At 42.5% G+C, this 11,465-nt stretch overlaps 1 protein-coding gene across 1 annotated transcript; it reads right to left on the bottom strand.

The window, feature by feature from the left end:
• Window positions 1-2,987: 2,987 nt before the first annotated feature.
• Window positions 2,988-10,975, bottom strand: RPUSD2 (RNA pseudouridine synthase domain containing 2). Its single transcript, XM_060262231.1, has 3 exons — window positions 10,443-10,975; window positions 6,809-7,105; window positions 2,988-4,797 (listed from the first exon to the last, which is right to left on the bottom strand). The coding sequence occupies exons 1-3, from the start codon at window positions 10,938-10,940 to the stop codon at window positions 4,027-4,029; spliced, it is 1,566 nt and encodes a 521-aa protein (XP_060118214.1). The 5' UTR covers window positions 10,941-10,975; the 3' UTR covers window positions 2,988-4,026.
• Between the last annotated feature and the right edge of the window lie 490 nt (window positions 10,976-11,465).

The following is an 11,465-nucleotide window of genomic DNA, read 5'->3' as shown; positions in this document are numbered from 1 at the left end:
TTTGGGTGAAGAAGTACTTCCTTTGGGTGAAGAAGTACTTCGTTTGGCAAGGGATCCTGGAGGTTTTTGCTATCTTCTTGCATGGAGCAGGGATCACTGGGGATGTATGGGAGGGGGAGGCATTTGTGAAGTTCCTACATTGTGCAGGGAGTTGGACTAGATCAAGGGTGGCCAAACTTACTTAATGTAAGAGCCACATAGAATAAACATCAGATGTTTGAGAGCTGGAAGGAAGGAAAATAAGATGGGGTAGGGAGAGGTGGAAAGAAAGCAACTAACTTTAAATGCATTCTCCAAGCCACTGGCTGGCTTAGCAAAGGGATTTAAAGAGACAAATGCCTTCTCCAAGCCAGCTGACAGGATGGTGGGGGTTCTGAGAGCCACAGTTTGGCCACTGCTGGACTAGATGACCCTTTCAACTCTATGATTAGAGTTGATTAATTCTTTTAGCACATCACAACACCCTCTAAACAAGTATAAAGGAACAGCTCATTTTACTACCTATCAGTTCTAGTGTTTGTATATTTTGGAAGGAGCTTTTTTTCCCCTATAAATGTGCCTTTGAATGAATACTACTAATTGTTTTATAAAAACATTATCATATGTCTCTGTGGTTGTAATTTCTTTGCAAAACCACTCCTTGATCTTTTAAAAATACTATCTTTCTGTATCTCCTCCATTTCGTTTTTTAGATGCAAAGTGACCAGAAATACACACATTATGTTCACGTATGTAGACTTAGGAAATGTCTAAACACCTTTCACAATTGTAGTTGTTTTTTCTTCATTACAACAGCACACAGAATAAACATTTGTCAGTTTTTATACTGCAACTTCCATGTTTCCTAATCTGCACTCATGCATACATTAATGTAGACCACATGTTCTTTTGCCTGTGTTTCTAAACAGTTAACACTGGACATCATATGCCATTCTCATTCCAGTCACTCAGACTTGACAGGACCTTGTATCTATGAGGACTTTTCATTTTTACTACAAAAAATATTGCCTGCATATTATTTTTCAGTTTAACTAGGTCACAGTTCAGTAAGGGATTCCATTTCATGACCAACAAGTGCCTCTGTCAGACAATTTTTAAATGTATTTCTTCTTGTTATATAGAATCCATAAAGCTTGTATGGAATTAGATATTGACAGCATTTGACATTGTCTCAGAATCCAAAAGCCAGTGTTTTGTTGCTAGAAAATAATATAATCCCCCTCCCACTTTCTGTGGTAATTATGTGTGCTGTGAGTCACTCAGAAGTTTCAGGTAACGAGTACTAAACACCCCATTGCATTTGCTGGGTCCATGCTTCAGGCATTTTCAAGCACACAGACCATGTTCAAATGATTATAAAGATATTCTGATTTGTGCATTATTGGAATGGGTTCACTTCTTCGTAAAAGATATTATAACCGTAAATGATTGCTAAGAGGCCACAATGCCTCACAACATTATTACACAGATTTTGAAAGCAGTGAAAGGCTCCCACTGGGGAATTCTGCTCCACAGGTTAACTATCATTACAACTGTTCAATGAACCCCCTTGTACAATTAATTTACTAGAATGAGAATGTGCAGTGATCCAAGAACAAAGCAGCAGAACACTAGCTAACCATAGTAAAAGTATGAATGAAAACAGGCAGCATTCAGAAACCTGAATTCCAGGCCTCTTGAACCATGTGTGTCCCCCCCACCCACCGCCGGGCTAACCTAATCCATATTCATACTGATTTGTGATTGGTCTTTCATACCTACTATGACTGGTCTTGGAACACATCATTCTGAAGTCTCCTCCTGCCCAGAGAAAATATGATTAAGCAGATGGTGATCTGAAATGCATGACTGGGGTGCTACATACTGGGCATATCTATTCTGCGGTGCTGAAAGCTTTCAGAAGTATAAAGAGCCCTGTTCATGTGGTATTTAGTATGCACTGAAATGTCTCAGCTGCTCACATAGTGGCAATTTAGAGATTCATCTGCTTGCTTATTTTTTCAGGTAATTATACACTGCCTTTTGTAGCTCCCCTAATAGCCCAAACTAGCCTAATTTCATCAGAACTTGGAAGCTAAGAAGGGCTGGTACTCAGACGGCAGACCATCAAGGAAGACTGACGCTGTGATGCAGAGGAAGGCAATGTCAAACCACATCTGCTCACTTGGGAAAGGGCGGAATAGAAATCCACCAAAATAAATAAATAAATTTCTTGCCTTGAAAATTCCATGAGGTGAAACTTCATAGGGATATCTAAGTTGATTGCAATGTGACAGCACACTTTGCCTTTACCATGCTCTTCCCTGCAAGGGAGACCCAAAACAGCCTACAACATGGTTCTCCCACCTTCATTTTATTCTCACAACAACCATGCTATAAAGTAGCTTAGGCTGAGAGTATGACTGGTCCAATATCACTCAGCAAGCTTCCACAACAGAGTGGTGATTTAAACTGGGGTTTCCCAGATCCTAGTCTGATATCCTTTACGCATTCTGAGAGAAACAAAGCAGTCATGGTCCCTAATATCTGTTCCAGTCATCTCCTCCCACCTGAGTAAGTAAAGGAGGAGAGTGGATAATACAACTGCCAAGGGAATAGGTGGGCAGAGCTGAGACTCACCCATTTCCTTTCGTAGTGAGAGACTGGAAGCTACATCTCTTGGCAAGAACACAATAGCCTTAGTGAGGACACTAAACATTTGATTATGTGATCAAGTAAGCACTGCAGTATTATTTGCCTTGTATACAGAAAGCTTAGCATCTTTGTCATCTGTAAGTGATGAAGCTTAAGTGAAGGACTAGATGTTCTACTCAGTTACAGTAATTCCACTAAGTAGCTGTCATCCTGGGACATGGCAGAACTTAAAACAAAAAATATGAAGTTCAGTATAAAACAGGATGTATATTGGCATAAGGGGGGACTCACAAGGTAAAGCAAGAAAATTTCATTAAACTGAGAGTTTCAAGTGAAATGCAGATCAGAGACTATTTAGATTCTGAACAGTTCAGTTTTATTAGTTCTGAAATGAATTAGAACATAAAAAGTTTGGAACAGAAACTATGCTTGTGTGTTTTGACATCTGTTGGAGCTAAATATATATATATGTGCACTAAGGCCAAAGACCAAGCTCATTAAAGACAGGCCATGAACTCCTACAAGATGGAATTCTTCCTAGGCTGAGTGAATCTAAGTTCTCACTGGCGAACAGTATTGAGAAAAGTTCATCAGTTGATTGAGACAGAAGGAAAACAATGAAATACCAAATTATTATATAAAATTTGCTAACACAAGCCATGGTTAGAGACTTTAACAGTCTATTATCTCTTACATGCAGAGATAACATGCCAGTTGTGGACATTTTGTAAATAATGAATATAGGTGACTGGCAGCATTATCTGTAATTTTTTCCAGTATCTTTGCAAGAAAGAGGGAAAGAACCATGTAAGGCATAACTACCTATTCCCTTATGAATCTACCTGACCAATGTAGTCATCTTCGAAGGTTCTGCTCCAGGTGCCTCCACCTTTTGAGATTAGGTGGGTGACAGCCTGGGAGATGGCATTCTTGGCTGTGGTCCTAAAGTTCTGAAACTCTCTCCCCAGGAACACTTGTCTGTCCCCTTGTGTTGCTAATTATCTGTCAGCAGGTGAACTTTTCCATTTTACTTGATGTTCCCTCAGTGATCCCACCTTCCTTATTTTTGTATGCATTTTAACTGTGATTTTAATTAGCCAATGTGTCTTTTGGTTGGTTTTGATGGTTTTAATATGTGATTTTATTGTTTTAGCTGCCTTTGTGGCTGTTATGAGAGCAGAAGGGTAGGGTATAAATTTTGCAAAATAAATCATACTGCAAAAGCTAGTTTGTGGGACATTCACTGTTTGTGGAACAAACAAATTAAAATGGAATTCTTCCTCCTCCACCACTATTCATCACAGTCAGTGATTCCCAGATGATTTTTTAAAAGCATTTGTGGGAAACATTCTTGCCATATATAAACTTAAGCATTTATAAAACATTATAATCTCAGGTCTCTTCCCAGTTGTCCTGTGCCCATTTAGGCATCTTGGAGCAATATTCAAAGTCTGCTCCTTTGTAGCGCAAGGCATGGAGATACATCACAAGATCTTTGGGTGACGGGTCTGGCCTCATTATCTTGCATTCTCCACATAAATGATCCTTTTCATCCTGGTGCTCACTTGTACAAGTTTCTCCATTCTCTGACTCAAGAACCTGTAACTGGAGGGCAGAATTCTGAGTGCACATCCATGTTCCACCTTCATTTTCACTCTTTAATTCTTCAGTTCTGCAAGCACTGGTGCTTATAGGGCTGACTTGTACAGGCTTCACCCAGTTCCCTGATCTACCATGTTCTTTATCTCCTACAATTGATTTCAGATCTTCTTCAGCAATGTCCAAGATACCCCCATTCTCTTTCAAAAGGTGTTCTTCCACCAATGCCCGAACCAACTCTTCATCAGTTTTGTTAACATTGCCATTTTTACCTTTCGCAGGTCCCCAGGCATCTGTGTTATAGATGGGGTCATTGACGATAGGGTGTCCCAGGAACTGCAGATGGACACGAATCTGGTGGGTACGCCCAGTGTACGGAAAACACTTCACCACACTAGTCTTGCCATTGTAACTGAGCCTTTGGAAGACTGTTTTGCAGGCTTTACCCTTGAGGTCCACTCGACACACCCCCACTTTGTAGGAAACAACCAGAATGGGTTCTTCACAGGTCACCTCAGCTTCTGGAAACTCTCCAAGTACACGACACACATATTCCTTTTCCAGCTTGGGAAGGGGAGGGGAGAAAGAAAGAAAGCGAGAATCAGCATCAATTCAGGATCTAGAATATAGGTGTCAACGACAATAAACTGCAGTCTAGTCAATTCAACATCCTCTTATATTAGGGTACCCTTACCTACAGCATTGCTTGCTTGGCTTCCTTAGGCTATTATGTCTGACAAAAGAAGACTCTCGAAAGCTTATACCCTGAAACTCTTGCTGACCTCTAGGATGCTACTGGATGACTTTAGCTGTTCTACTGCAGACAAATAATACTACCCTCTAACACTATCCTGTTGTCTGAAAACCTATTTGTATCCCATCTATCCATTACTGAAAACTTAAACATAAAAGTGAACAAAAACAACAACACCTCAGTCCATATTTGGCTGGCTTTTGAAGTGCCACAGGATAAAAATTGACAGCTAAGAATACTTGTGCATTCAGCTGGCATTCCGGGTATAAATTACACTTTAAATCAAAATAAATACTGCTGCTAGACTCCCAGGGGGAAAAGGAAAGTGACTTGAATGAAGTACAGGGAGTTCTGCTCCTTGGTCATTAGCTTGGAAATAAATACTTATTTCTACATTACTAGCTTTGATGGCTATCCATGCACCCCCTACGGCTTGCTTGGATCTTGTGGAGGATTTCCATATATTGGCAAAGGAGGGGTCACCAATTCTCCCTTCATGTTCCTGAGAGGAGAACAGCATTTCAGGGGGGTATTTTGGGCAGCCGTAGGAATACAGAGGTGGAGAAGATATATTCCCTCCTCTGCTGGATCCAATCCAACAACTGGAAAATACTGGAAAATTCTATCAAAAAGCCAAATATTGCCATCAAAACTAGGTTCATCCTATGAACCATACACAGCACCAATTAGATAGCATTGCCTAATATGTGCATTACAGCTATGTATGTTCTTTTTTTCAACCCTTTCAGCATTCTAACAGTCCTTTAAGCCCCCACGTTTAATTAGGAAATAGTGACATTCCTTTAAGCCACTAGCTCTATTACAGTCTATCTACAGCTGGGGGAATGATCTAAACAAATGACAGCTATTTGTCAGAGCAGCTGTAAGTAAGCTAATGACCAAGGAGCAGAACTCCTGTACTCCATTCAAGTCACTTCCCTTTTCCCCCTGGGAGTCTAGCAGCAGTACAATTCATCAGCTACCAGTAATTACTGTATCCCATCCCATGTGAAATGTCAGCATTGTGACTTTTGACATTCAATTTTTACAGCCAATATAAAGGAGATGAATGCACGCATATTAGCAAACCACATTTTCAATGCAGGCCTTATGCTCTTCCAGTGGAGACTCTATGATTCTTCCCCCCTCAACACATTCATGCACATCTTCTAATATTTGCAAGGCTATAAAGTATAGCAACAAGAAAGTTTTTTAGAAGTCTAGTAAGTTTCTCATTCTCTAATTGACAGTTTTAGAATCTGAAAGTAAAAAAAAATGATACCAATAGGCTAGCTGTTCACAGTGTCATGATGAGACAGGTGGCTGTTCTCACTTTTTGATGAAGGTGGGACTACTGACAGGTTTGAAACACTGTTGATACTGCAGGGGAGCACCAACTTCAAAAGCATATCAACCTACAAGCAACTGCTATGTATCAGACCAATGGTCCAACTAATCTGTTTTTCTGTTTCATGCAGCAACCAACCAGGAAGGGCTGTTTCAGTTGCCCCATGTGTGAAGTGGAGAGGAGATGTACAAATGCAGCAGTTTGCACAATCATAGCAGCTCTTGTTTAAGGGGTTGCAAGTCTGAAAAACAGAATTGACTGCACATCTGCTCCCCAGGCAGAGGTACAAGTTCATACAATCAGCACTTCCATGTGAGGCTGGTGGACTGAGAGCTTCGCCAGCAGCCCAGCTGGGATCCCTCAACTGTCTGAAACAGCCCCAAAAAAGACTTTGAGTATTGTGTTCATGGGTAACATTTATTAGCAAGAGAAATAAACAACCATATCAAAGGAAAAAAACATTTAATCTTCACCTGTCGTTCTCGAATCTGCTCATCAATCCGCTTGGACACTTCTGCAGATTTGGCAAACATGAGGACACCTGAGGTCAGGCGATCAAGCCGATGAATCGTGTGCAGCTCCTTCAGGTTATGCTCTTTACCCAAAATGAAGATGACAGAGTTATGCCGAAATCTGCCGCATGGGTGGACTGGTAAGGATGAGGGCTTGTCCACAACTACCACCTCCTCATTTTCCTCCAGAAATTCAATTGGCTGCGCTGTGACGGGGGGTTCATGGCGATGCACTGTGTTTTGCAGGAAGTCATTATTCTGTAAGCAAGACAATTTATATTAATAATAGCAGAAAATTTTCAGGAATAGCCCATTAGCAGAATTAATGGTTAACTCCACAGAGTAAATAAACATTAATAAAAACAAGCTAGAAAACACCAGAAAGGAAATTTAGTTAAGGATCAATAAATCTATTACTGTGTGTCAGCTGAAAGTCCATGATCTGAACAGCCAAGAAAAAGCAACTTGTATATTCACCTCTGAAATCATATATCAGAATCTAAAACAAATCACTGAAGAAGGTTTCAAAGAGGACTAAACTCAAAAGCCATCCAGGCCTTTAAAATTCAGATGCTGTCTCCTTTCATTTATTTATTCACTCCATTTGTACCCTGCCTTTCTCCCCAGTGGGGGCCCAAAGCAATTTACCATGTTCTTTCCTCTGTTTTATTCTCACAACAACCCTGTGAGGTAGATTATGTGAATGGCCAAAGATTGCTCAGCAAGTTTCCATGACAGAGTAAGCAGTAAATTCCATTCACATTTGTATGAAACACAGTTTGATTTCCTGTTTCTTCTTACCCTTGTGGCAATTTTTATTCTCACATCACAAGAAGAAGGCAAGCAAGGGGACTCAACTAATTTTTACTTGGGGATAGTAACATTCCAGAACATTTGAAGACATGGAGCAGGGAATCAAGAAAAATAACATTTTGGAAAGCCAGTACAATAAGCAAAACTTCTTCACTGCTCACTCTGCTCCTTTAAGAACGTGAATTATACCATTAGTCCAAAGCTTCAGCAGAAGCACCATCACCCAGTTTTGTCCATCCTGCAGATCCCCTTGGCACATTATTCATTCTAACTTTGGAGCTTCTCTATCAGACCCTCTCTTGCCTCTTTCTCATCTCCTGATCCTTGGAGAGATTCCATCATTTGCAACCCTTCCCCACCTCTTTGTACAAACATGTGGTCAGCTCAGGCCCTACAAAAAGAGGTGCCAGGAGAATGGTTGCTCCTACATTCTATTGGTTGGATCCAAATTACTGGGAGTGACATAAAGTTCACAGGAGATGACTTTCCTGCTTCCCCCTTCCCACTGCAGCCCATTGAACCCCCTAAAATCCCATTTTCCTACAACTGGGGGACTGTCATGAACAACACAGCAAGTCAAATGGGGTCTGCAGCAGGAAGAATTATTTTAAAAATGCAAATAACGTCCCCCCCCCAAAAAAAACCCCCTAGTAGTCATTTTACCCCTTACTTAAGCAGCCACTAGGAGGTGAGAAACCTGTAGGCTGAAGACAGAAAGAAAGAGGATGGAATAAGACGGTGGTGCAAAGCATGTACTACAGGTGCAAAGGGAAGGAGATATCATGGGGGGCTGGTTATGGAAAATCCAATAAAGAGTGGGTAGGAAGTAACAGATTGCAAACTGAGTATAGTGAGAGAAGTGAAAGACTGCTATGAAGGGAGAGCAAGTGCATTTCACAGTGAAGAGTGGAAAAGGAAGAGTTAAAGAGACTGGTAAACAGAAACAAAAATTGATGTGGCTCTCTTGAGTTAATAAAAATTGTGCACCTGTGCTCTACATCTGGCAGCTAATATTTGACATCTTGAACTACTTCTGAGGTGGTAAAACTGCTGGCCAGCTGTTTCACTTCACAAGTGTGAGATTGTATGTCTGATCTCCAGAGGGAAAAAATTCTCTGCATAGAGAACTAGCAGGATTCCCTCCCAATATGTCCCACTGCATCAACTGCATTCCTCTGATTCAAATCTTCTGAAATTATGGGATTTCACCCACAAATGGGTGAAATCAGCAGCTGCCCATACCCAAGCAGCTTCTGCTTGTAACCGTATAGTGGAATGGCTTGCTGAAGGGGGTCAAGAAAGCTCTCCGACTTCTATTTTCTCAGAAGAATTTTAAATGGAATTATTCAGGGGTGTGTGGCTTTGTTTGAGGACAGCAACAGGTACCTCGTTCCTTTCTCTTCTCCTACTGTTTCCTTCTGCATGTAGCAAGTCAGCAATGTAAACTAGATGACTGCTTAGCACCATTCTGATGGAATTTCTTAGCTATTTTAACTGGATGATGATAATGATGATTTAAATTTAATGTATTGCCCAGGCTCTAGGCAATGTACAACACAGTAAAAAATACATATAGACCCATAAAACCATTTAGACTAAAACAAATTAAACCCTGAGAGTGTCTTATTAAAAGTGCTGTTTAAAAAGTTACTGAACATTACAGCAGGGGTGGGGGGGCTCCCTAACAGGGACAGTGGAAGGTGGTGTCCTTACACAAAAGCTTGGCAGAGCCTCTCTGCCTTATGGGCCCTGCGAAACTGTAAAAGATCTAGCAGAGCTCTGGTGACTTCTGACAGAGCATTCCACCAAGTTGGGGCCAGGACTGAAAAAGTCCTGGCCCTCACTGAGGACAGCCTGACCTCTTTAGGGCTGGGGATCACCAGCCGGTTCCAACCAGTAGAGCATAATGCCCTTCCAGGGACATAGTGGAGGAGGCAGTTCTGTAGAAACGTGGATCCCAGGCCACTCAAGGCCTTGAAGGTCATAACCAAAACCTTGAATCTGACTCAATACTCAACTGCAAACCAGTGTAGCTGGCGTAGCACAGGTGCCATCTGTGGCATATTGAACATATGAAGCTACCTTCTACTGAATCAGACCCTTGGTCCATCAAAGTCAGTATTGTCTACTCAGAATGGCAGCAGCTCCCCAGGATCTCAGGCTGAGGTTTTTCACACCTATTTGCCTGGATCCTTTTTTGGAGATGCCAGGGATTGAACCTGGAACCTTCTGCTTGCCAAGCAAATGCTCTACCACTGAGGCACCGTCCCTCCCATTCTCATCCATGGCTTTAAATTGTACAGTTTATGTTGTTAACTGCCCTGAGCTCTATGAATTCAGAGAAGGGTGGTATACAAATATAAATTAATATATAGTGCTTTATTTCATTGTTTTCCTAATTCTTTAATCTGCTTTGAAGCATCAGTGAGAAAAGCAAACCGTAAGTATAGTAGATTAGCCCTTTCCCATTATCAAGTTAACTTGTTTCCTTCTCCCAACATGCTAGCTTTCTGCCCGCAGTGTCATTGTACCTCAGTAAAGAAAGGGTTCATACATGTAGCATCTGCACCACAATCCAAAATGGTAGGGAACAGGTAAATGACCTCTTCATTCTACTAGTTTGAAGGGCATTAAATGCATTTTAATTGCCATTAACTAGGTTTTGTTTTAAAAATAGATGCTATCTTTTAAAATTGGTTTTCCCGGATGAGTGTCGCATTTTCTGTGAAGCAACGGATCGGGCTATGAGCTGTTTCAACAGATATTTTCCTTCCTCACTCGCCTTTAGCATGACCCTGAGATCCCGCACAGGTTGCTCGTTGAGACGGAGACGGCCGGCGCTAGCCGCGGCTCGGTAGTACTCGAGGGGCTGGGAGCGGAACTCGGCTCTGAAGACGTCCAGGAGGCTCCTGCCCACCCAGCGCCCCTTGCAGTAGGTCTGGAAGTCGAAGAAGTAGGGTTTCACCTTACGCAGGCCTCCCTCGAAGTAGTAGCTGGTTTCGGCGAAGTGAACCTCACTGAAGCTGATGCCGGGATTCCGCTTCTTCGGAGGCGGAACATATCGCTTCTCGCCCTCCTTCGGCAGGCCCGCCCTCTTCTGCTGCAGCTGCCTCCGCCGCTTTGCGGGCGGAGAGGAGCCGCTCGGATCGACGGGGTCGGAGAGCGGCTTCTCCGCCATGCCTGCGCGGGCCAGAGCAGCCGGTGACCCGCAGGGCACTCCCCAGGCAGCCACGAGGGACAGCAGCCGCCAGCGCCGTTCCGGCTGCGGCAAGAGCAGCATGCCCTACACACTTCCGCCCTGGTACAGACACCAGCCCTGGCGTCTCCGTAACGCGCCGCCACCTCTGCCTTCGTGACGAAGAAAGAAAGCGACGGGGAAGAAGCCGAGCCTCTCTTCTCCAAGCCTCACTGGAGTAGTGACTTGGCTTACTTTCACTTACATGATAAACTTAAGGCAGAAGGACGAGGTAGGAAGAAGTGTGACAGTAGCTGTGTTGGTCTGCATAGAAGAGCAAGATTCGAATCCAGAAGCACCTTAAAGACCAACAAGATTTCCAGCGTGCGAGTTTTCCAGTCAAAGGACCCTTTATCAGATAGGAAGGAGTAAAGAAGCAGAATGCTGAGTAGTGGCAAAAGGGTGAAGTTACAGAATATTCACCAGCAAAAAAGGAGTGAGTGAGGGAGCTTTGTGCTAGTTTTATTGCATATTTTAATGCGAAGCTGTCATCCATCATCTAAAAGAGCAGAACAATACACTCTATTCTGCCACCTGCTCTACCATGTGTAAATTACAATCACCTTAGGC

This window comes from Heteronotia binoei, chromosome 21 (assembly GCF_032191835.1).
Source record: "Heteronotia binoei isolate CCM8104 ecotype False Entrance Well chromosome 21, APGP_CSIRO_Hbin_v1, whole genome shotgun sequence".
Lineage (NCBI taxonomy): Eukaryota > Metazoa > Chordata > Lepidosauria > Squamata > Gekkonidae > Heteronotia > Heteronotia binoei.
Note: the sequence above shows the minus strand (reverse complement) of the source record. Positions and strands in the feature narration are given on the sequence as shown.

What these genes read in the sequence shown, in the direction of transcription:
- RPUSD2 (XM_060262231.1), bottom strand. Translation starts at nt 10,940, where the DNA reads ATGCTGCTCTTGCCGCAGCCGGAACGGCGCTGGCGGCTGCTGTCCCTC. An exon ending in ATCTCAGGGTCATGCTAAAG is followed by an intron (nt 7,106 to 10,442) that starts GCGAGTGAGGAA and finishes TCTTGCTTACAG; the next exon opens with AATAATGACTTCCTGCAAAA. An exon ending in AGCAGATTCGAGAACGACAG is followed by an intron (nt 4,798 to 6,808) that starts GTGAAGATTAAA and finishes CCCCTTCCCAAG; the next exon opens with CTGGAAAAGGAATATGTGTG.